Here is a 27,285-nt window from a genome sequence, read left to right as displayed (position 1 = left end):
GTATCAGCACCACTGAATAGGTCTGAAAGGATTTAGACGATGACCTCAGTCTACATTTCCTGAGCAATAGGGGCTGTACCATAGGAGCAACCTGAGTATTACAGAGTCACATACAACAGTTCAGGTTGGAAATGACATCAAATGATGTCTAGTCCAACTTCCTTCTCAAAGCAGGGTCCAGTATTAAATTCCAGATTTAATTAATTTTTTAATTAATTTTTTAATTAAATTAAATTATTATTTTTTCTTTCTTATTCTGAGCAAGTGTTTTCCATATTTGAGAAGTTTCCGTATTCTATTCGGGAAGATATATTTCTGAGCCTCTGATACTTCCCTCATAATTCTGAATTCCTGATTAGAGTGTGAAGATGAAGAACTTAGTCTTAGTTCTCCCTCTCCTTGAGGTAAAACTATCTCTAGGTCAGGCTCATGGGGAGACTGCAGACCAAAACACTACCCTTTCTACACCTACATTTAAAGCAGGGCTGGATCCATTTACTGCACCACTTCTTAGGTTTATCAAAGGCAGGACTTCAGCTGCATAAGCTACAAGACCCTTCAGGTATGGAAATATGATTAATTTTACACTGATAGTCTTTGCCAGGGTGCTTATTACTGCTTTGCAGCTGCTTTGCACAGCCACAGTTGGTGTAAAATAGCCTTTGGCTACCAAGGAATCAGTCCCCTACTCTCAGCACAGACTGAAAGATTTTGATCAACATCCTTAAATGGGATGAATATATGTCAAAGCATGGGAAGACATCAGCTTTGAGTTAATTCTAAGTGGCTTTTCGAGCAAGAAGGCACAGGAAGTATAAAGAGATTTAATTTAAAATTTTTGCTCTTTTTGTTTAACTTTGTGGCTTATACTACTCAGCTCTTTTTCTTTCTGGCTGCAATGTGCTTTACATAAAAGAGAAATGTTTTTATACTGGGACTTAAGGTATTCCAAAGTTACTATGACTTAGCTTTGACTCTATAACATCAACTGCCCTGATAAGAAAACCACTGAGCAGGGCATGGTGAGCAAGCAATGATTTCATACATTTTTAGGACAATTTTAAAAAAAAGAGAGAGGGGGAAAACAAACAAACAAACAACAGATTCATGTTCATTCATTTTTCCTCTGCAAGATGTGCTTTGTGATGTAGCAGAGACACTACATGACTGTCCCTTTAAAAGCCATCATACCAATCAGCAGGTTTAACTGTCAGGCAAGCTGATGTAGGGCTCTTTGAATTACTGAGTGAGGGATATTCTTCTTGCCAGGTCCTGTCCCCTGTAGGCACTGCAGAGAAGTATTATAGGGCAGTCCTTACCTTGGGAATTAGCCTGCAAGACCCCAATGCTGTCATCAAACTGCATAGATTTGATGTTGAGTGACGCCAAGATGCATTCCTTGTCCTGCAGCGAAGCATCATCAATATTATTCTGATTGGCTGACAGGATAACGCACATGTCGCAGAGGTTGATGTTGACAGCCCTTAAATCAGCCCGACTTAATGGCGTACCCTTCGGCACAGAGAAAAAAAAAGGGGGGGGGGGCAGGAAAGGAAAAAAGGAAAAACAAATTAAAGATTGAGAAGGAGCTTTGGGAAATTATTTAACAAGTATCTTTTTTATGCTCTGACATTAAGCTGGTCTAACTATGTGCCAGGGAATAGGAGATGTGTGCTAATCTAAAGGGTAGTTGGTGCTGATGGCAGCATTTTGGGTTCGGTCTCAATACTCAGTCAAGCTATTACTAACAAACAAGAAATAGGAATAATGCCAGCATTCTGCATCTCATCGGTGACTTGAAATTGTCTTGATTTAAGTTGCTATCATGTGGCAACCTCTGGCGCTCTGCATATAACACGGGGTGTGTTTTAAATGTCTATTTATCTGCTACCAAATTACAATGGTCTTGGGCTAAAGAATAACAATTTAAACAGGAAAGCATTGTGTGTCCTAGACATCTGAAATGCAATCAAGATAAAGCTGGTTTTTGTACTTGGAGCAATCCACAAAAAAATTAATCCTTTTCACTGCATATTTTTGGTGCTTCTAGAAAGAAAACACATTGATCTTCAAAATTGTGTGATTAAATGCTTTGGAACAGAAACGAGACTAACTAAATGGTCACAACTAATGCACCAGCCTCTGTTACCACAATCCTCAATCAGAGATTGCAATATTGAAAATGAAACATTGTGGTAGATCATGGGTTTCATAGCTAACACAACTAAGACATGACACTTTACGCATTATGTTTGGTTTAACAACACTTGCCTTTCACATCCAACAGTCCATATCTCTAGTTAGAATATATTGTGTCTATGTCACAGAGGATGCAATTTCCAGGAAAAAAAAAAAAAAAAAAAGCTATGGAAGCTATGGAAACTAGATTCTGCTCTGCTGCCTCGCATGGTTTGGCATCCAGAGACCCTAATGATGAGAAGGAGACTACGTTGTCCCCTTTTCACATGACTGTCACAAAACAGAGTCAAGACCTTATTCTTCCATCTCCTGATCACTCACGGTGAACCACTCCACCAAGAATATTCAATGCAAAAGTGATTTTAAGATAAGCCAAGTGAAGGCAGGGTTCAATTCTTCTGCAGTGATGGCCAGTTAATTTCAGGTACCAGCATGACTATTACAAGTTACTTTCAAAAATTTTAGGCCAGAACGCCTGTGGAAAACAGCATATGTGGAAAGGATATGCTTTCATTGTAAAATACTCAGAGCTTAAGATATGATTATTCTTGCCACCTTAATTCTGCTCTTTGTGTCTGTACTGTGCACCAAGTGAAGCAGGATTCCTATGGGGAAAAATAATATGTAATTAATTGAAGACTTACTCCTACTGATTTTATGCAAAGGGACAGAATTGAGGCTGCCTGAGGATATTTAAAATTGGCATTTGCCTACTTTTTACGAGTTTACTCAGTAGCTTAAACACATCTTTTAGTACAAACTTTGTATGAAATTTTTAGTTTTTTTTTTTTCTTTTTTTTTTGTATTTTTTTTTAACACTAACAAAAAAAATGTGTTCTGTATTTTCAGAGGTATACTAACCAACAATTTAGGCTGTTTAACCTGAAATTAGACCAAAATGATTCTAGAGCTAGATACAACTGATTGGGGAAAATAAAGGTGGTATGCATTTCCTTAATGTCTCTTCAGAATTCAGAATCAAAACTTTACAAACACACGTTAAAGTAATGTACCATACTGGATACAGCTGGATTCCATTTTGCTCACAGATCAAATATTATTTTGATTCTGATTCCTTAGTCTTTATCCTTCACAGTGACTGGAGTTAAAAGTAATTGGCAGGAGGAGGGGAATATTAACTGACCAAATCTGATACCGACACCATTTCTGTGACAGCAGAGAACCTAGTGACACCATCTGTTGGGTCAGTTTCCAGAAAAAAAAGCCACAGGCTAACACTAAAACTGCATTTACAATAACAAAGACATACAGACTGAATTAGTCATAAATTAAGGGCAGTCCTTCCATTCGATTGCTATTTTCCTGATTATTCAATTCAGATTACATCCATTATTTATTTATTTTTAATTGTTTAAATGTAATTATTAAAAACAGGTAAACACCAATTTTTTCATTCTGATAAAAACATCCACTCTCACTTTACTCTGTAAAGTCTAGAGCATTACTTTTGTGCTTTTACCATGAGATAATTTCCCTCCTGCCTGCATCTTTGTGGGTCATTTATAGCTATGATCATGCTAGTGATCTGATATGCATCTTCACTTCTTTATACTGGAGCTCATGTTTCTACATTTTGTGCACACAAGTGAATGATACTGATACATAGAGTGGAGAAATAGGACCTCTGAATGGTGGTTTTAGTGGCTGTCCCTACTAAAATCAATAGTAGCTTTTCACTGATTTCAACAGGGTTAGGGTTTTGCCTTACTTCCTCAACTGTCATTTAGAATGGGTATGGCAGGAACTGAAATACTACAGCAATGTTCCTATAAAGTTGGCCAGCCTACTGTAAGTTTTTATAAATTTAGACGCCTATTATGTAGATAGAATAATGATTTTTTTCCAAAGGTTTTACGGGTATAAATGCAACAATAATGTCATAAATAACCACTGTCATTCTGTGAGGGAAGTCACATCAGAACTGGCTACATGCAGTGCACTACAGTGAATGTTCAATATATAACACAGCTAATACATTTGATAGCTGAAATTCATTCGATGAGGATGACGAGGCACTGAACACTGCGGCAAATATCTTCTAATAAGGTCTCACAGGGCTCTCTTTTCATAGACACAGTAGGGGAAAAGCTAAGTCCTCAGGCCTATAAGTAGACAAAGGTAAAAAAAAGCCTAAGATCAAAGTCAATATGAATCTGTCCAGCTGGTGTCCTAAATCACAAAGTATCAATAATATGGCTTTGGACTTACAGGCAAGATTGAAACCTTGGGGAAGTTATGCAGTGTCTCCCACTCCCTTCTCAGGTATTCAAGTGAACCCACAAACACAATGTGCTTGAGTTCATGGTAGTGAAAGTTGCTGGCTCGTAATGGCATCACTAAATTTCTTAATCCAATCAAAGCAGATTTAACATCCCCAAATATGCAAACGACTACATGCCCACTTAAAACTGTCATCGCTGCTTCACTTCGAGTCTAAAAAACAAAACACAACAAAACAAAAAGACAAGGGAGAAATGAAACAAAGGGAAGCTTAAATCAGATATTGAGTTTTAAAACCAGGACAAATACAACTGTCAATATTGTTCATGCACAAAGAAGCAGTTTGATAATAGCTGTTCACTTTTACACTTATTTATCCTTCATTAAATGTGCTCAGCAGAAGAAAATTTCTGTCATTTCAGCCATTCTTGTTCACAAATCCTTCAGCATTCAGAAAGACATTGTACTGGACCAAATTCTGATCCCGTATATGTTGCTGCATGTGTGGATTAAGATTCTGGTTACAACAACAGAAGCACTAGCTATGAACGGATTTTGACCTACTGTGCATTCAGCCATTAGAAGGTTATAGGAAAGAGATGCAAAACCATGCTTTAGCTTACAAATCACTAGTGTTTTTTTCAGGACCAATCTGAAAAGCAATGTGTGAGTGCTCAGTGGTCTTAACAGGGCTTTTGTGGCACCACAGGTATCTTATGAGTTGAGGACCATATTTTCTTAGAGTCAATGTTCTCATTTTAGAACAAGCTGCTACCACCCTGAGAAGCAATTGAAGAACCCTCTACCCTGCTCCACTTTACCATAGATGCCCACCATACTTCAAGCTTCTCTCAGAAAGAAAAATCTAGCATGCAAGATCATGACTAATACTAACTTTTCAGGCCAGTCAGACTTCCTGAGTATTGGGATAGACAGAAAGAAACAAATCTCATGAAGTATATTTAACTGATGTTCAGAATTATCTTCTTGTCTCAGTGACAACAATTACATTTTTGCACTAATCTCATCAGTGGTAATATCAGTTGAGCAGGCAATTCAAACACCAAGATGATTAAATAAAGTCATTAGGAAACTATGACGTTCATTTCTGGAGCCAATTTTAGCATTACTGCATTCCACCGAGTAACTGAAAATCCACTGATATCATATTGCCAAGAAGTTTTGCCAACGAATAAGACAATGGTGAACTACATAATTTTCCTCTCACTTATCCATAGTATATGTCCTGTTTCTGAATTTTGGAAGCATGACAATGTGCAATATGGACTGGAATATGTAGCAGAGATGTTCATTATATAATAAGAAGGGGAACTCTGATTAGAAGTTCTCTAATCTGTTAAAAAGAATACAAACTTCCGTTTCTCTTGGGCAATTAACCTGACTTTTGTACAACTCTACCATAAGAGTGGTCTTGGCCCTTCATACAGAAGGATACAAGAGTGAATGCTGAAGTTAAGCACATAAGTTGTCCCATGCCTCTACAGATAGGTCTGCATGGACTACTGAGACTTTAGAAGGCAGACCAAGTCTTTAAAAAACTATATAATAAAAGGCACTGCACAGTTGTTAATCTGTGTGTAGTCATGTCTATTTGACTGTGTAAAAAAGAGGAGTCCTTACTACATGATACTGCTCAAATCTTGCAGAGCCACAAGAGATGCTGGGCAGGAAAATGAATTATTTCCTGACCAAGACATTGTCAAGTACCAGTTAGAAGACAACCTGGGAAATCTTCAAATTATGTACTAAACTGTATTTGTGTGATCTCTAAGGACAATGTTAAATTTGCATGGATCTGAATGTAGACATAAATTGTGAACTGTGAGCTTGAAGTGGTGTAGGGAAGCATTTTGTTGGCAATGTCTTTATTGGTGATACTGCATGAAACAAAAAGAACCTGGCCAGACTCGCAGATTCACATGCTAGTAGGAGGAAAAACTGACATGCCATCATCATGAGATAGGAAGTGAGGCACTCCACAGTGACATTTTCAGAGACATACTCTGAAGAGCGGGACAATATATAAAGGTCGTGCTAAGTCATCTTCTAAAATGTGTTATGAACATGAAGACAGATTTCTATCACTGTCTATTACAAAATACTGTGCAGCAGGGTTGCTCCTCCTTGCCTGCTGAATACATACATATAAATGCATACTAATTAAAGCTGTTCAGCCAGGCTCTGTCCCACAGCTCAGTCTCTAGAATTTGGAATTGACTTGCTTGACTATCTAAACAGCAATACTGCAATTCCGAGCAATGTCATATTTAAAACAGAAACCCCCAAGGAGAAGTGGAAACAAGCTTTTTACCCCTGATCATTACAATAAACCAGGGCTGTCACCATCATTGGCTACACCATGCCACAGTGCAGGAAAATCTAAGATAGCAGGCTCAGGAAAAGCTTTATAAAGTGCAACAAAGTAAAGATCCACAAGGGAATTCGTTTCAAATACCATCAGTTTTGCAAATGAGATCTGGAGTTAGTTACTTGTTACTCTTAGGTATGAGTACATGAACACAAGTGGCACAAACCTTCACTGAGCAAAATAGACTGTGATAGGCCTTCTAATTATTTTTAATGACTTGAGTCAGTTTGATGCTTCCCCAGTTAAACAAATGAAACAAACAGACTAGGCTCACTGCAACATGCTAGAAAAGCAGACTAGTAGTACTACTTACTCTGGCCTATCTGGGCATCTTGACATGTTGGAAATTGAGAGAGAAGTTTTAAGAGAGCAAAATTCATATAAAAAAAATAAGAGATAATGCAAAGCAGCACTTGCTTGTATTAGAATCATTACTACCTTGTGTAAAGACATAAATGGGGTACGTAAACATTTAAATATTTCCAGCGTGGATTCTCTAAAGATTTAAACTCGAAATGCAAATTTCAGTTTATGAAAAAAGAAAACACAACAACAACAACAAAAAGCAGTATATTTTGGCTCATTTTTATTATTGATTCTGGCATACAGATTTATATAATAATAATAATAATAATTCCTTAACCAAAATGCTAGCTTCAATTTTACCACATTGTGTTTCTGACTTCAATATGCTAGTTTAAAGGATAGTAGAGATTAATTTATCAATATGTTAGACATCAGTGCTATTGGTTCATATAATCTCTTTTCAAACACAACTTATCATCAGTACCTACCAAAATGACCTTTTCAATGTCCTTGGCTGGACACCAATGAAACATCCCAGTAGAGTCATATTTTTTCACATTGGCATCCATATTGTCAATCTGTTCATTGCCAGGAATTAACAAGGGGTCATGCCTGGGGAAAAACAAGTTGAGGACAACGTAAGTGGAAAATATTATGAATTATGGATGGAAAAATATCCCAAGAGCTGTGTACAGAGGGAAAAAAAAGTAAAAAATGAAATGTATTTACACTTTAGCATGCTTTCTGTGCGGACACTTTAAAACAAAGGCTAAAAAGAAAGAAAGATTAAGTTTTAAATTTTGGGTGCCATTTGAAAGATTTTACATGCTCTTTCCACACCAATAAGCATTTCGTTTTAAACAGGGCTTTCTGACACCATCATGTACATAAAAGTTTTTTTTTTTGTTTGTTTGTTTTTTTTTGCCAGTCCCACCCCTCCAAAATAAATATCAGAATTGCTATTAGCATCTGCAATGGAGTAGAAAGAATAAGAATAGAGTCCCATGCTGACTGACTCGTATAAGTATGGAAAAGTATGGAAAGCCAATTACTTGCTTTTGCTACATATAACTTCTGACGTGATGCTCTTCGCAGTAAAAGCTTTAACAGGCTGCACTTTAAATATTTTAGCAATTTGCCCAATCATATTTTGCTTTTCCAAACTGAAGCCCTTTAAAGATTCAGCGGTATGTCATTTTAGAGCAGACTGACTAACAAATGCCCAGATCTGAAATACATGATTTTAATACCAAACAACAGTGTCCATTTTCTTTGACAACTGTATCCATGATAACCTCCTAAGTGTGTGGTGTTGTTATTTTTTTCCTTCTTTTGTGTGCGTGTGTGTGTGTTTTTTCTAGCAAGATTTGAAAACACAAGGCTTCTCAAAGGAGAAGCAAATAAAAAGACATTTTCATAAACTTGCTTCCAGCAGTACAGCTATACCTAAGCACAGATTCATACAATACACAGTCCTTTATTTATACACTGAAAAACAAAACAAAACAAAACATTAGGCTAAGAACTTCAACACCCTCACGCTCTCAGTTATTAGTGAGGACCCCTAAGTGATTACATTATACACCACAAAGCATTAGATGGAGGACCTTCTTCACAGAGAACGAGGTAAACTGATCCCTGAAATCTTACAAGTAAACAAGAAACTGATCTTTCTCTGGCAAAACTACAGTCTTTAGGTTTCTGTCATGACTGCTAGAAATATACTGACACAGAATTGTAATCTTTCAAAGAAGACTATATTTCTACTGTAAGAATGTGCCAAATATTCAGAGACAGGCAGACAAAATTTAAAACAGTTTTCTTTTTGAAGACTTTTAAGGAAATGCCCATATTGGCTGAACTCTCAAAACTGGAGAGTTTCCTGCTTTTCAAGCACTTGAGCCAGCAGACCCTTTCTTTTCAACTGTCCACTAAAGGAAACTTTGAATGTTGTGCATGGCATAGGTTAATTTACACTGAATATAGGATGATAAGTTACCATGTTTAACACAGCTACACTTGCATGACTAAGAAAGGTATAATCTCTGATTCCTTCAGGGTGATTACTTTGTGTAATTTCATAGTCACTGATCATATAGCCATTGAAATCAGTGGAACATTCTCATTCATTTCATTCAAACAGGGTCAACTCCAAAGACGGTAGCTTAAAAGAACTTGAGAAACTATTAATATAATGATCCAGTTAAACCAGACTCTGTTCATGCTTAAGAAATAGCAGTGCAGTGGACAGCTAAGTCATAAATCGGACATTTGGAAAGAAGAAGAAACACTATGTTTTCAAAGTTTTTTTACATTCACTCAACAGAGATAGAGTTCAATGTATTTCACTGGCAGCAGAAGAATCTCTCAGGGACTGCATGCAGTCTCTGACCCTGCTCCAGGTTTAGTAATGAAAGTTTTTGCAAAACTGTGCTCCCTGTTCTGTGGGAGACAGAGGTGACTTGTCACCTGTAACAAATTTTTGTTGTTGTTGTTTATTTTTAATTTATATAAAAATATCCAGACTCTGCATACTTTTTTACTCCATTAGTGAGTGAGCTGCAACCATGGCAATTTAGCTTGAGACCCAACTCTAATGCTGTACCTAGTGTGTTCCTTTCTTGTCACACTTGCACGTGGTACAGTAAGGTCTGCAGCCATGGATGAAATAATGTTTGAATGTAGTACTGGAGTTCAGATATTTAATGAGACTTTATCCTGGTTATTGTTTTCTGATGGAATGTGTTAGCTACATGTTTCCTAATAAGAAACTTTGTCAAAAGGTGAGGAATCTTCAGGAGAGATGTTTTCCTTTGTCCTTTTTTTTTTTTTTTTTTTTTTCCCCTCAAATTTTCCTAAGACAATTCTCCATGAGACTTTCCTAGCACAGCTGAAAAAAAAAGGCAAAGTTCACTGATCAAATCTCCTCTTCTCATTCTTTTCCTCTGAGAAACCAGATGCATATGGGAGGGAATTTTCCCCTTTAACAGAAAAACTACCTTAAACCAATTTGTAAAAAGTGCACCATTCTAATTTTCTAATCAGTGTATCTTGACTGCTCTGAGACTTGAAACTAAATAGAACAGTTGAAGCTTTCACACAAATTAATATTTAGCAATACTGTAATCCCTTTCACTGAAAGGTTACAAACTGAAATATAATAACAGATATCTGACTTGAAATGATGGCTAACTGCCTTGAGGTCTGAGACAATTTTTAGTATGTGAGTGCTTAAAGCCTAGCTGTAGTCCTGTCTTGGATAAGGGCTTTGCATCCTATAAGGGAAAATTTAAGGTAGCTTGTGTCAAAGACAAATTCGAATTTTACCTCAATACTTTATTTTCCAGTTACATTAGGTTTAAACACAGAAGTGCTGTAGATGGCATGAGGAGTGTGAATAATCAAATATAAGTTTCCTTTTAAAGTTTTAGATTATATATATATATATAATTAACATGTGCACTTATTTGTAGGATGATAAACTATTTAGATCCTCTGCTTTCACTGTTTGGAGTACAGCAAGTGGTTGTCTTAAAAGCAGCAAATTGGAAGGGGCACACAACAAGAAAGTATGCTAATAGAGCCTGTTATACTATTTTTGCTGTAAAATAACAGATTATTGCCTGAGAAGGAAACTGTGATAAGACTAGCCATGCTTTGTGTTTCAGAATCTGTGTTCTTACATATAATTGTGTCCATTATATTGAATGTATGAATCTTCTGAGCTAGGCTAATATTTTCATCTCTTTAGTCAATGATTTTCCATCCTTCGTAAACAATCTCTAAAGATGTCTGCAGAGGCTGAAAATTGTTTACAACGATAGTGGATACTTAGGGCAAATATATATGTATATATATATATATATATATACATATATATTTGCCCTAAGTATATATATATCTTTGGACTTGTTTGTTTTCCTGTTGTTTCTTAACCTATGTTGTTTTTCTGAAGTACTATATTTACAACATAGTATTACTACTTTAGATATATACACATTCACAAGTCTGGTGTTCCAAACTTGTTTTGCAAATAGTAAAAATTAATTAATACAGACAAAGAGATGCCAAGGCTGTCAAATCTGCCTAAAGGGTTTGGACACCCTCTTCCCATTAGCATTCATACTACACATAGCATTATATTTGTCCTTACAGCCAAATCAGGGACTGAATGTTTCTAGAGCATCTCTGCCTGCCTCACCCTTAAAAACGGCCCTGTCAAGCTATGCTTGAGTCACATTGGCGGGTTACTCTGGAAATACTATGGAAAGGGGAAAAAAACCAACAACCTTCAACCAATTAAAATCCTTTTAATCCTTTTTTTTTTTTTTTTTTTTTTTTTTTTTTTTTTTTTAAGGTGAGGTGTTGGCTTTTATAGCTTGCAATGACCAAAGCATTTGGTCATTCCAGGTAGGAAAAGACAGGCATGAATAGCATGCATGGAAGAAAAAGAGCGAAAGCTACATTTCCCTCATTTATAACTCCAGTTAAAAATTTGCCTCTCTGGCTCTTATGGCAGATATTGCATACACATGACTTTAAGAGCAAAATGCCTTCTTTTCAAGATTTTCAAGAGCATATTATGCCACTTATGATCAATTAAACTTGAGAATGACGTTAAATGCCATATTACAGCAACAATCCCAAAAAGCCTGCCTGGAAGACAACAGCTAGACCATAATTCCCATTTGCAGCAACCCTACTGTGAAGAAGCCAACATGACATTTTAAAGAGCACTGCTTTCCTTGCAGACAGTTATAACCACTCCAAACTTACTTGCAGATTTTGAGTCTGGAACTTTGGAATAATAACTAGGGATGGACAGGACTGGAAAGACTACTACCTCATTTAATGACTAATGTTAGCTTATCTTTTGTCACCTTGTCTTTATCCTCTTGTATGCAAGTGCGCAGTACGCCAATATACCCTCAGTGATCTCCAGTGGAACTCTCCTGTATATTGGACACTGAGAACAAGACTTTCATGGTACCAGTATGGACCCTGGTATGGGTTGAAAACTGACTGTAATCTGTAAGTCTTTGTGCATCAGTAAAACAATGCCTTGACTCATTTTTATTCTGTCTTACAATAGAATTGTAGAAAAATCAATGGCAAATCAAGCCCAGGAACCATACAACTCCTGTTTTTCCTGTGTTTTTTAAAGTCTGCAAGTTTGCCCTTCTCACATAGATGCACTATGTCTGATTCTTGCACACAATGAGATGGTAGGCAGTCTCCTAGTAGAGATTCAGAGTCTTGAAACTCACCATATGTATGAGCCAGGAACTTTGAGTTTTCCTACTTTACTTTGTCCGTAGATGTCGATGTGTTTGTGAGAATAAGTACACACATACTTAATTTTAGGAGGAAGGACAGGGTTTGCTGAAGATAAAGACTGAAGACACACTAGAGAATATCTCATGCCTTTGAAATTTCTCCTGCAACTATCCTAACAAATTGTGGCAATTAACATGCTGTTAGTGTTAGATGTATGCAGCCAGTGCAGGTGCTAATAATTGAAAAAGCATTTAGAGCTTTTACACCATAGCTGAATATTTCATGATGTGCTGCATGTTTCACTATTTACTCTGTGGGCCTCTGTCACTTCAATCTTCTCTGACTGCTTTGACTTGTGCTATAAAGCTCAACGAAGATAGACTGATGGCTTGTCACAGGCAAACTCCACCGACTCCTGCAGCTCACTGAGACTAGCTGTGAAGGTTGTCACGACATTCTGATGGAATTCGGCAAATGTTTTGTGACTAATAAACCCAACATTTGTCGGCTACCATTAGCCATTCCTTGTGACCCTCTGCAGTTTGTGTATATGGCTGTGTATATTAAGTTGTAACGAGAATTTTTTGCCTATGTAGTTTACAATAATGATGCTCCTTCTGATCTTTACTTTCACAGGTTAATCAGCAATGAATTTTGTAAAGATTCAGTGCACAGATGCAAGGACCTTTACAGAAGAACATCTAGTGCAACTACAGAAAGAAAACCTGGTGTTTTACTGTTAAATGCTTTTATTTTCATATTCAGAATCTACTAATATTGGCTACAATCCCACACTGTCTTACATTTTCCATAGATATACAAAGAGGAATGTATCTAATACAGTGGCTGGTACACAGTGCCCTGTGCTAGCTAGCTAACGGCTGAACTACTGTGCTAAGAATACTAACGATTCTTCCTCCCCTGTTCTCCTGTTCTCCTTCTCTCTACTCAAGGTTTTTTTTGTTTGTTTGTTTGTTTTTGTTTTTGTTTTGTTTTTTTTTTAAATCCTCAGAAACATTAGTGATGAGTTCAGTTAATTTATCAAGACTACTGAGGATGTTGATATAGAGCTGTTTACTGTTAGAATCTTGCTCATTAGAGTATCCTGCTACCTCAGGACATTCTTAGAATATGCTTCTGAGATATGAATCCTTTTACACAGGAAAGTAACAAAATAGTTAACTTTCAGAGTTTTACATATGCAACTTAACAAGGGGGAGACAGGCACACAGCCGATGCATCCTCTGTTCTTAAAATTTCCCATTTATATGTACTCAAGCTGCAGAGCTAGCAATCATTAAAAGGTAGGAGAAAGTATTTGAAAAAATAATTTTTCATTTGCAAAATATAAACCCACAGTTCAGTGGCATCATAAAATATAGGAGTGATGTTTTCCACTTAAATGAAGTGTAACCTTTATACCTTATGATAAAAGCTACCTCTGTTGCAAATCAATGTTACAAAAATTAGTTATTTTCTTTAAACCTGGTTTAAGGCTGAAGAGCTTCTTCTTTCCTTTGCCTTGATCTGAGTGGGTCTTCTCTTACTCTGAACTTTATAAAAGAGCTTGTTGATTTTGATCTATTTATTTATTTATTTGCTGGAAAATTCTCCTTTTCTTTCCTGACTCTGTTCTCTCATCTCAAAAACATTTGCACAAGATTTCACATTACTCTGAAAAACAATCTGATACTGTTCTTATTTCCATAGTTTATAACACAACTACCAATGCAAGCAATCATCAGTGGGCTAACGTATACTACCCCCTACCATTCAAACCTTTTCATTGTATAAACTTGCTAAAACCCAGTCTAAGATAACATGGTGATTACTGAACCTGATGCTTTTATTTGCAGCAGTGAACTCGTCAAACAGAACCAGGAAGTGAATTGTGCTATTAGGAACCTGCTGTGTCACAGCTTACTTTTAATTTCATACTATCACTGCATGAAGTTAGCCTTGTAAATCCTTAAAAAAACTGTCAATTTAGAGTATGTTATGAAAATCTCCAAGGCTGAAGGACTTAAATATAAATATAAATTATTATTACAATTAAACTGTGAGCTTTCACCTCTTCAAAACTTGCCTTCATACCTGGTTTAGGGGAGTCTCAGAAAATGATCAGATTAAACTAATTTTACCAGTTTTTGTTAAAGAAATATCCATCCTCTTGACCTCTCCTCATTTATTTTATTTTATTTTATTTTATTTTATTTTATTTTATTTTATTTTATTTTATTTTATTTTATTTTATTTTATTTTATTTTATTTTATTTTTCAATTCCTGCATGAAAGCTCACAGTTCCAGCTTGTGGAAGGGCAGTGCTACAGTGGCAGGGGCTATGCAAATTCACCGAGAGGCACCAGAAGAAATGTGTTTGCACATGCGAGGACATGGAGCTGGGTGGGCAGATGAGGAGATACATGTGCACAGCCATTGTTCATATACTTAGAATATTATAGCCAGCTTCAGGAAAACAGATATGAGGTTTCCCCCTCAACTTCAGATAAATAATCTCATTAAGGTTTCCAAAAACGTATACCAAAAAGCTCACTTTTTCCATGTCACTTAGCTGGGTCTTGACAGTCTCTGAACTAGTTGTATGGTTTAGCTGGGAATTATTTTGGGGCCTTGATCAAGAAAAATCCTCAGGCTTACAAAATTCTCCTTGGCAACACACTGAAAACCCAGAATCCTCTGATGTTGCTGATTCGTATATGATCAGGGACACTAATGATAATGACCCTTTGCTGAGTATGCTACTTGTCTAGAGGCCTATGTCAACTACACCACTCTGTTCAGAGTGTACAGGGACAAACTATTTGTTTGCTCTTCAGGCCCCTTGGGCCCTGTCATATGCTATTTGTTCTTGCATTAAGAGGTAGCTTGACTCAGCTGGGCTGACATTTCCTTTAACTCAGTGTACTCCACTCATGCAGTAGCAGCTACCAAAGCATTAAGTGAAGTATTGAGCCCCAACAAGAATCCTTTTAAGTGGCTTTTTTGATTTAAACCCAGGGCTTTTCACATCTTTACTGGTCACTCTAGAATCAACAATGACACTTTTTAAAAACTAGCTTTGCTACTTGATACTCAGGGTGACATAGCCTGTTTACCATGGCTGTTCATCAATAGCATACATCAAAACTTGTGACTGTCAGATAATAAACAGGTGACTTATGTCACTGCCTGACACCAGAAGCATCAAAAGCATCCTCTCCATCTCATGAAAAAGGAAACTTGATATGTGATTATTATTCACAAATTTATTTCCTTTTCCTTTCACTTCCCACTTTAATTTTACTTCTTATTGTAATAGTATGCCCTTGTGTTTACATCTCCACAGGAGAAGTATCCTTCCTTTTTCCTTTTGGAGTTCAGGTATATTTGAAGGAGACCCATGTTCTTTTGGGTTTAACAGGAAAGACTTCTGCTGGTGTGAAACAGATAAAAAGTAGTTCTGACAATGCAGAGTGGCTCAGTATTTTTCTAATTAATTTACATTTACAGCTACAGTTGCATTCTGAACTATTTTTTTCCTGATTGACCACTGGTTCTTCCTGCATTGCATCAGTGTGATTCTGCCAACGTCATTTGATGTGATACAGGAGTCAGTTAGAACAGTGACTTTCTACATGTAAATCTAAACCATGTATGACATATATGAAGAACGTTTGAATATGTACTATTTATTTATTTCGGTTAGTGACTTATTGACATCTAGAGACAATAACATTAAAAAAATGACATTGAAAAGATGTCTTCAATCTATCAGCATCAGATTTGATAATACATATTTCTATTTATGTGTGAGTGAATCTCAGGAATGCCAGCCTTCTGACGAGGTCTAAATAAGCACCTGTCAGAACTCCCAAGGGATACCTGTGATACAGCTTCTGGTCCTCTGTTCTATTTCAGTGACAGCAGAGGTCCCATAGTTTCATCTCATGGCGTAATACCATCTTCCTTGATTTGCCCCAGCCACTTCAGAAATCTAAAATGTATGCAGCATTTTCAACATCGTCTTAACTGTAAGGCTGCTCATAAAGTGACTCCAGAGTCACAGCTCTGATTATAATTTACAGAGGAACTTTCCACATACTACTACTCTTTTACATGCTCTGGTCTTGTTCTCCAGACCCCCTCTAGACCTAGGTCTGCAGCTAAGGAAACAATCTGCCAGCTGTTTCTGTGGGAGGGACAGGGGTGAAGCTGGATTTGAAAAGGAGCTTTTAATGTAAATTTAGAAAGAATATGGCAAAGGTATATATCAACTGCAGACATGACAATATTTTAGCTGACTTATTTTTTGTGTACTTTTAGCTGACTTATACTAAATATTTCTGAGCAGGAAAGCAAGTACCTGTCACTTTAGGTAACTGGCAAGTATACAAACCAGCAAATAACAGAGTCCATCTTCGTTTGTTGTAAAGCTGAAAGATGGACATTGCACACAAAGCTATGCAGAGTTTTCTTCTGATTTAATCAGCTTTCTCTTATTTAGCACCTTGAACCAAAGGTCAGTCAATGTAGATAATGGATAAGACAAAGAGACCATTGGGTCTGGGGAGAGGCTGAGGGTGCTGGTGAATAAATTTAGCGGTAAGAGAGAAGAAGAAAACAATGTCTAGATCTGGAAGTCTGGCAAGTTCTCTGCTTGCTGCTCGACCTGTATTTAGCAATTCTGATGTGCTACTGAGCAGACAGCTCAGGCTCAGGACGACTACTCTCCCTCAGTCCCTCTTCAGCAGGCAATGAAAGCAGGCTCCACTTTGAAAATCTTCCCCCATCATGCAAACTGACACAGGCATGCTTTTCAAAAACCCACAGCCAATCTGTTGATCATTACTTATTTACAAAGGCCTTCGGGCAGAAAGTCCTGTAAAAACCATACTTGATACGGTATACACTAGCTTTTTCTGCTTGTGGAAAAAAGTACCCCTAAGGCTACCTCAAACCATCACTTTCTATTGCACATAAAATGTACCGTGTAACACTAAAGTATTTAATATATATGGTATAATATATCTACAGGAAAGGCATTTGTGTAGAAGTATGTTACCCTGTATTTGGTAATTTGATGTTTTGCTGAAGGCTATGACTTGAAAAAGCCTGCACCTAGTACAGAGGACCTGTCATCTCAGTACCCAAGAGCCAATAGAATAAAGAAGTACCCTTAAGCAGCAAAACTTTGACACAGCTTTGAAGCATATGAAAACAGTATAACTCCCCAGAATTATTATTACTCAAGATCAAAGAAATGAGGCATACTTTACATAGCAAACAGGGACAGTGCACTCAGCTCCATTTTTTTTTTCTCTCTCTCTCTTTCTCTCACCCCTTCTCCTCTTTCTTTTTATTTTTACTTCCCCTAAATTAGTATTTGGTGGCAAGACACTGTCTCACATTTTAAAAACTTTAAATGGTTAAAACTATTAGCACCAGATAAGAAGACTGCCCAAAGGTAAGTAAATTGAAAACGATGCTAGGATGACAACTGGCATCGTAAAAATGAGAAGCTTGCCAGTATGCTCATTTTATTCTTCCTCATAAACTGTAAACAAGCATGTAAATCAGTGTCATATGGGCAAGACTGAGCTAACAGGAAGGCAGAGAACTTTTAATGATACATTTAACAGAAATAGATGGTCAAGAGTAAAAAAAAAAAAAAAAAAAAAAAAAAAGGAAAAAGGACACAGCTGGGTGCATTTTCCTCTGTGAATCAATCTCACCTTTGCTTCTATAGTCTAAACAGAAATAAAGAAGACTTGCAAAAGTGATGTCCTTGAATATGGTCTACATTGCAGAAACAATAAACAAATATGGATGCTCCTTTAAAAATTCCCAGTCTACTGACTGAAATGCAAAGAGACATATTACCTACCTACAACCCAAATTCTTAAAGGAACACAATAATTGTCACCAATAAGAGAAATCACAAGTGAACTTCTATAGGAAAGAAATATACATTCATACCATTTTTTTCACTTAACCTTTGCATTTGCAGAGCAATTACTATTATGCATATACCCAAACCCCAAACTTCATGAAGGTGTCTCTATCTAAGGAAGTTTGCACTTTTTGTGTACATGGATGCAGTAGAAAATCACTGCTATGATACTTAGTTCTGGATACAATTATGGACTGAGGTTCTAGTCTGGTTATTTTAGATCTGCAAAGGCAGAGGAGGAACTGCCTCCTTACAGAGGACTCCACAACTACCATTTGATCCTGTTCTGACTGACTTGAACAGGCAAAGGGTGAAGCACAGTGAAACAGAATGCAAGTGCCATATTATTTTAACAGATTCCAATTACCTGTTGTAGTTCTAGTTTTAACAACATTCTTAGAGGAAAATTGTCCTATGGATTGGAACTGCATAGTTATACAAAGATGTTACAAGTGTAAAATAATGTACATATAGCAACAGGAGAAAATATCACTAAGAAGATGACGTTTTCATCACCCACTTTTAGAGTATATACTACCCTTTTAAAAAATCCTTGTGTTTCATAATTAATATGCTTTTAACCTGAGTAAAACTGCATTAGTTTTGAACTTTGCTTTGGCAAGTACATAGATTATTAGACTTTTTTTATCAGTCTAAATCAATTAACAGAAATTTGATTTCAATCGACAGGATAAAAGGAAGGTAATATTCAAGTTCATTTTTGATTGTGATGATACATCTCACATATGGCCTTAAGTACAGAAAACAGTACTCAGAGGGAATCCAACAAAAAGAGAATTGCCTGAGGCAAACGAACCACATGAGTTCCTCTGATTGGATAGTGCTATCATTAGTGCCACTGCTGTTTAAGAACTACACACGGACAGGACAGGGTGACAGCTAAGACTTTAAAGCCTATGTATTTTTCAAACAGCTTTTCAAACTGTTTTTCATGACAGAATTTTTTTCAGCTCTATCATTAACTGCTGACAAGCTGACAGAATAAATACTTCAGCCTTTCAGAAACCATCTAACAATCTTTTTTTCCACCCCCTCCCCTTATTTTTTGATGTGGGGGGAGGAGAAGGGGAAGGGAGGAAGGAAGAAAGGAGATGAAGACATGAGTTTCTTACAGTCTTACCTCATCAGTTTGGGTGAGGAGTTGGGTGAATTTCTCATGCCTCCATTTCGTTGCTTTTTTTTGGGTGATAGTGTCGATGGCTGCTCATCTTCAACTGGAAATATAAGGAACTCATGAGATTAAGTACTGTTCTAAGTGCAAAATGAAATATAAGTGAAGTAGCAAAGAACACACACTATGTCCATTCACGCACTGATAGTTCATTGCTAACATAGGCCCAACAGTAATAAAAATCAAATACATGTTAGTCAAAGAAATTGGTTTGAAGGAGAAGCAGGGAAGAGTACCAGGGTTTTGAACACAGGCGTTCAAATTGCTTTCATACTTCAAAAACAAAGGGGGGGAACCACATTCGGGTTATTCTTAGCATTATTTTCAGTTAATCTGCACTACAGAAAAGTAAAATTAGTGCTTTGCTATATTTCCAGAAAGATAAAGCACTATTTGCAATACCAACATAACAGCTGCCAGCCTGCTTTTGCTAATGAGCCAGACACCAGTTGGTTCTTGCTCCTCACATGCCAAACAACAGAGTCTTCATGAAGAGATGTAAAATATTCAATGCCTTGATGTTCAATGATTCAGTTAGTCGGGACTGTGAGTGCAGCCTGCCATTGTGCACAGATCTCCAGCACAAGTCAGACCTCATCACTCTACCCTTCTCACAAAAGGGAGTTGTAACAGGAGAGAACAGAATGAGGTTGAATGGAAGTGGGGAGACAATACCTGTGTAACAGAGGATGCATGTGTTACACAGTCTTTTAATGAGGATGAGGTGCACTTTCAATGACAGATCAATTTCCAGATGTAGAATCACTTATGATTTTGACAATCATAAACTAATCTTGGATAACCTATGTCATAATGTTTACTGTTTAAGCAAGTGCAGCTTCCTAATAGCTCATCTATAAGAATTAACCACCATTGTTACTGTTTCAAGACTGTTATTGCATTTAATAATCTGTGCATAAGGTTTACATTTGCTGGTAAAGGGAATTATGCCTGCTTTCTCATATTCACACTAATGCTGAGTTATTCTAATGTAAAGAAGGAGAAACAGACTTTTTTCATCCTATTGTTAACTTGAAAATGAACTAGAAGGTAATATAACTGACGCCTAGAAGGCTGTTACTTTAGAGCTAAAAGGAAAGAGATTAGTAGCAGTAGTAGTATCTGTATTAAAAGAGCTTAATACACAATAGCAGCACACAAGCAGAGGCTGGAAAAAAAAATTGCAATGAGCTACATAGGAACGACAAAACCACAAACCTGGATATATGTCACTTGCCCTAGATTTATCTGGGAACAAATTAAGCAATATCCTTCTGCTGTAGCCCTCTTCTGACACTACTTTATTACAGTCTGCATTCTAGCCTGTCATGTCTGTCTGTTTTCCAAAGTCTGCTGCAGAACTTTATTTTGCCTTGGTCAAGACCGAAGGACTAGGCCCTGAAAAGACAGATGTGCTGTCTTTTTAAATGACCTGGCATCATGTAATACAGGCAATCAAAGCAAAAGAAAGCTTAGCAAAAGAAAACAAAAGCAAATGAATCAACCAAACAAACAAATTAAAAAATGCCCCAAACAGTTGTGTAAAAGGTTATACTTATTTCAGAGCAATGACTGTCTTATAATGATTTATTTCACTAATTTAACTCTCTGTTCTCTGGCAGCATCCCCAAAGACAAAGCCATTTCATTCTAATTTAACTTTTTTTTTCTTTCTTTCTTTTTTTTTTTTTTTTTTTTCTTTTTTCCCCGATGCTTATTGATGAATAGTTTAGTTCTATTCTTTGGTTGAGATAGAAATAAATAGGTCCATAGAAAATTATCAGCAATACGCAATTGGAAATTTTCTATCTGGGATTAAACTAGATCACTTCATTATTCAGATATTTGTAAGCTGAAGTGAATATTTATAGAATTATTTTGTAATTAAGAAACCTTTTTTTTTTTTTTTCTTTTTTTTTTTCCCCTGATTATGTCAAAGCGCAAGCATTTGTGCATTTCAGAATACCCCTCTTGGAAATGGCATAGTCTCGCTATAAACTTGTCTATCAAAACGTTTTTCACATTATCCCACAACACAGACAAAAAGCTGCTTTCAAGACATACGCTGTGCTTTCTTGTTCTTTATAGTATATAAATATTAATTTCAAAACTAATGATTCCAACACTCAAAAGATCAAATGACCAAAATCTATGCAAAATATTCCTTACAGAAACAAGCTACAACTGATGTTTCACTCTCCTGGTAGTAAAAATTCTAAGTTTCACTTAATTTAATCTACTACCATGGAGTTACAGAATATTAGTAAAGAGATTCAGTATTGCACCATAAGTATATTGATATATGATTTTAATAGTGTAAGGAAGCTATATACCCATCAGGACAATATACAAAATCTTACAGGAATATAAGACAACTGCAGATTGTATTATAGCTGTTATATTTCTATGAACAATAAAAAACAATACTAAAAAAGAGTAATTTTCCAAATTTTTAGCTAGTTAAAAAGACCTGTCTGATCCTTTCAAATAAGGATCTTTTGTACTGTATGGTCCAGCATTCATGTTCTTCACTGCTACCAGTTGGTACTATTTTGTTAGCCAATCATAAGACAAAGTCTTGGTACTAATTAGCCAGAATAACTACCTGTAGATTTCTAGCAGTCTGAAGTTATTTTTTGTACTGCGTATACAGTAAATAAGCTTGCTCTTTTGATATGTGCTTGTCATACTCAAACTGTTACTTTCACTAATTGGCTGTAAAGTCCAAGCTTAATGTGGCTCACTAGTTAATACCTGTTAGAAAAGCCTTCTGAGATCTCAATTTGTTGCTAAAGCAATGCCTTGCTAAGCCAGGAAGCCATTCATTTTCATTGCAGCAATGAAAGATAATCTGTCTTAATTGCATTACATTCAAACAAGTGTTAGTTTTTCAATGAAATCTGTGTGCAGAGTTTATAGTGCATCTGCAGTTTAGATATGCAGCTCCATAAGAATGAGGGAAGGGAATCTATGTAGCTGAAATATATGAATGGAATGGAATAGAGACCATTACCTATGGTATGCTTCCTAAAAGTGTTGCGATGATCACTTATTAGTAATAAGTAGGATATAAAACTTATTTAATTACATACAATTATCAATTTCCTGCATATTTAAAGAAACAGATCCAGAAAAAAAAATAGCAGTCATAAAATATCAATTTAGTTTCATAGTTTCTGTGTCTGCATTAATTTAAAAGAGAGTCTTAAATATACTTGTTCTTCTGAAAGACAACCATATTTGAATAATGGGTTGTGATATATGACAACTCAACTCCCATGTTCTATGTTTGACTTAGTGCTTTTGTTAATGAGAATGTGCCCCCATTTTTAGTATATTTCATGTCTTTATGCTACAGGAGTTGTATTAAAATGCAGTCATATTATATTATGCAGACTTTCCTTACCAGTTTTCATGAAAAGTGCAAATAAGTTCAAGAATTGGACACAGAATTGTATAGAATCTGAACTCAATCCAGCCTCTGAGTTTCTAATAAAATTCAAGATCTTGTTTTGCACATCCCTAAGTATAACACTTACTGTACTGTTGTAACAACCCAGTGCTCACTTGTCTAATAGGCACAGAATCTAACAGTTTTGCAGTTCAGGAAGACTCAGTGCTAGAAAAATGTCAGGCAAATCTAATGAGGCTTCAGATACTCTGGTTTATGCTGGGGTTTAATTTAAAGTTACACTGATGTTTTAACATGTTTGCTTATTTTTGAGTAAAGAGGATTCATTATTTCAATGACATAACTTCCAGACAACGTTCCATGAATTGATTTAAGATGTGCTGGTAATTTTAACAGCCTTAATGTGGAGCTGAACATCTGTAACAACATATTACTTGACTTTCATCCTCATTTCATTTTTTAAGCAAAATAAAAGGAATGCCTTTCAGAAACAGTGGACTAGTTCATAACTTCTTCCTTTGTTATTTTGTTACCATTTTAAAAATAAATATGTCTCCTTCACTGTCTCCCTCAGGTCACTACTAGCACGGTCTATAGACTCCATTTTTTAGGCCCCAAAAAGAGCTGTAATCTGAAATAGCATCTACGTTACTGAACAACACACAAACTGGAATACCTGCCTATGATGTAAATGCTTCAGAGCAAATAAACCATATGAAAGATAAAGCACAAACCACCCAGAAACATTAGTTGACTAACTATCTTGATTAACTTATTAATCACCACATCTGGAGAAACCCACATCTGTAAGCACTTAACAGAGCATTAGTAATGTCATAGTCACATTGAAAACAGATTGCAAAACCATGCACAAACCAATTGGAATTGCCTTATGCATCCAACTACGGGGCTACCTACGGAGATCTTGGTTCAACCCAGGCTTTTGGGAGTGGTAGCGGTATTTTACAGGCAAGCTGAGTGCCCTTTGCAATCTACAGTAGGTAGATTTTCCTTGTTCAACAGAACTCAATAAGTTAAGGTGCAGCAGCGAGGGATTGTTGGGTAAGAAGAGGCTCCCTTTACGGTTATTAACAAGTGGAACAGGTTCCGGGGCTCCTTCAGTGGACTTGGCACCAACCAGTGCATTAGTAGTTGCATTCTTGAATTGATATGAACTTTTTGGGTAACTTGGTCTAGCTGCATTCTTTACTTCTAAATAATAAGAAAAAATGTAAATTAATGTCTTTGTATAGAAAATGATTTCAAACCATGAATCAATTTTGATATCATGTGGAATTACAGACTTTAATGCTTAAAGTATCAGTTTCTACAGTTGAAATAAAGATTTATACCTGCAGCTTTTTTTTTTTTTTTTTTTTTTCCCCAAAAAATGGCTTTTTATAAAAGAATACTTATAAAAGGATTATTCCACAATATTATTATCTTTAACCAATAATCCAATCCTAGGGTAAGTGTGTCTGAGGCAACACTTATTTCCCACATGTTGATAAAGGCTTTGAGATTTACTAGCTGTGGAAGGTGTTTATTCCCCATATTCTCCTGAAAATGACAGGGGAGGTAGAATACTGCTGCTATTAAAATGCATAAGGAATAATAGAAGAAAGGTCAACACTTTAAAATTGTGCAAGCCTAGTTATGGAATTAAACTAGTATTTAGGAACCTACACAATAGTAGTAGGGTGTTCAGAAGTGCTAAGTACTGTAAATTTCAGGAGGCTAGATATGTAGCATCTCTGAAAATAAGGCTAATAAGTTTAATTTCTTATAAACAGGTTTGATTTGAAACTGTGATCCTTATTTTTTTCATTTTTTAATATGTCAAAGCTAATTGAACAACAAGAACATATTAATACCTCTAACAAATGCCAGCCTCTGGAAAAAGACAAGAATACGATTGCCGAATATTTTTGGTAAAAACACACAGTAATGCTTGTTTCATTCTGAATGAGTATATTATAGAGAAGAAGGTATACTACTGAGCCAATAAGATCTTATATTCTGTTATGCGTTATGAGGTGAGGAGGTTAGGTAGGGAGTAGTTTATGGACTGATAATCTTGCAGCATTATTTCCATATGTTTCAATTGCTTTAAAGTTTCCATGGAGAACTTTGAATAGACAGTAGCTCAAAATAATTTGAGGAGGTCAGTGTGCTTTTTGGCATTTTCATCTAGTTTACTATTAGCTAAAATCATTATATTGTAGATGGACAGATACATAAATAGTGTCCACGTGCTTGCCATTTGTGCTCAAGCACTAAATCTGTCTCTATCAAAAAAGCTGATTATATGTAAATCACAAGAATACTTTGAATGTACTCTTTAACCAGGTTCACTAGGTTCAACTATTTGGTGACAAAGTCTCCATTCCTAGTCAAAGATCTCATAGTTAAAGGCTTGCTGCTACTCTGAGTGATATAGATTAAAAAAATAAAATAAAAATTACCCCCAAAACAAACAAACAAACAAACAAAACAGAGTCTAACTCAGGGTCATGTTGCTCTTTTTCTAATAAGAGCAACATTTAATGTGTAGTAAGAATAATGCATATTCAGGAAAGTTGAGATGGCTTTTAAACCACTGGAGGATAGCCTATATCCTTTATTAGCAAAACTTCCACAAAAGAATTGCTGTGTATCAATTTGGATACATTACTCAAAAATTATCCATCTTACCTCGGAGTTACTGCTTTTTGGTCAAATCTTGTACTTCTATCTTTGGTATTCCTCTAGTGACACAATTTTCAGATGATAAAATAAACCTGCAGAGCATATATTTAAGCCCTATCTCCCTATGCAAGCTACTAGTCAAGTATGTATTTGTACAACTTAAAATGTATCTATCCAGTTCAAACTTTAAACTACAGACAGTAACATCGGAAATAATCTGTGTATATCTACATGCCTGCATCAAAGCATCTTCACACACAATGGAAGTTAATAATGCTTATCCACCCTCCAATCAACTTAAGAAATAACATGTTTTCACAGTCTCTTCTGGAGTTCAGTAAGTGATAACTTCAGATACGAGATCTAATCCTTATGCACTAAACGTCCATAACAGTGTATGTCTCATGGTATATTCTATGCAGACACGAGCAATGATTATGTGTTTTCTCCATTCCTCTAATGCAATTATGTATTTTTTACCCTAGGAGAGTAAAATTGTTTTCTTTTATTCTAAATAGCCTGTCAAGATATACTGTACCACCAAGACATCAGGATACACATGGAAATACATGTGCAAGCACAGAGATGCAATTTTGAAAAAATATATAACTGTGTTCTCAGATTAAGGAGTATTGTATAACTAGGAGAGAAATATAGGCCAACACTGTCACTTCTGCAGGCACATAATATTATATTCAAAACACTTTTAAAGTATCCTGTTGTTCAGCAAAAGCAGATAATTCTTATGAATAGTTTCTTAAAAATCTAATTGGGTGTTTGCACTAGTATGTGGATTCATTTCCATGGAAAACATATTTGTGACACAGAGATTGCTCTTAATTATATCGAACTGAATACATCCTTACAGACTGTCACTACCTCACAAGGTTTGGCAACCAAACTGCTTTCGGGGTAATTTGTTGTACCACTGTGCAGTATTAAACCAGAACCTCTACATCCACAAGAGTTCTCCTTTAAGTATGTGAGTTTAGCACCAGCAAGTCTACTGAAAGAGAACTATTTCCGTGTCACAGTTAAATTAATTTTTCTTTATCTAATATGACATAAGCAATTATTTCCAATGAAAATGGTCACAGGATGAGCGTGCTGCCTGCATTGTACATTTTGCCAGTTTGTTAGAACTATTCAGGACACTCACCATGTACCCAAAGGTGTTATTATCGCTAACTAAGAATCATAGCATTTATTGGTCATTTTGAGAGCAAATTAATAGCTTACTGAGAATGGCAAACAATAAGGAAGTGGATAAGAGTAGTAATTTAGGAAATTCCATGTTTTCTGTAATATTTCCTAATTGCACTACAGGAAAATACTGTGCAGAACTTGATCAAAAAAATCTGTCAGTATTAGATAGGTAAAAAGTAATACCTTTAAAATGTGAGATATTATTGGGATTTAGATAAAGGCAGTTTGAAGCTGCATATGTTTCTACCCCCTTCCCCCCACCCTCAAGAATTCTCTTTCAAGCTCAGTGATTATACACTTGCCTACAGACTGCATTGAGGAATCATGCCTGTTTCTATTTCTATACATTTTATTTATTTTAATGAAGATAATTTGAAATGCAATCTGCAACTCCCTGAACATTTTTAAAACAACCAACATAGTTA

At 36.1% G+C, this 27,285-nt stretch overlaps 1 protein-coding gene across 42 annotated transcripts in view; it reads right to left on the bottom strand.

The window, feature by feature from the left end:
- The window catches only part of KCNMA1 (potassium calcium-activated channel subfamily M alpha 1), a 464,377-nt gene that overhangs the window by 49,310 nt on the left and 387,782 nt on the right, over positions 1–27,285 (bottom strand). For 41 of the 42 annotated variants that reach the window (XM_035330303.1, XM_035330310.1, XM_035330316.1 and 38 more), the window contains 4 exons: positions 19,505–19,598; positions 7,624–7,747; positions 4,429–4,653; positions 1,320–1,512 (listed from right to left, as the gene is read on the bottom strand). In XM_035330303.1, coding sequence (XP_035186194.1) covers positions 1,320–1,512; positions 4,429–4,653; positions 7,624–7,747; positions 19,505–19,598 — 636 coding nt within the window. Of the gene's footprint in view, positions 1–1,319; positions 1,513–4,428; positions 4,654–7,623; positions 7,748–19,504; positions 19,599–23,884; positions 24,179–27,285 lie in introns of all 42 variants that reach the window. The other variant, XM_035330302.1, reaches the window with a different exon arrangement.

The sequence above is a fragment of the Oxyura jamaicensis genome, chromosome 6 (genome assembly GCF_011077185.1).
Source record: "Oxyura jamaicensis isolate SHBP4307 breed ruddy duck chromosome 6, BPBGC_Ojam_1.0, whole genome shotgun sequence".
NCBI lineage: Eukaryota > Metazoa > Chordata > Aves > Anseriformes > Anatidae > Oxyura > Oxyura jamaicensis.
This window is presented reverse-complemented; position numbering and strand designations above follow the sequence as displayed.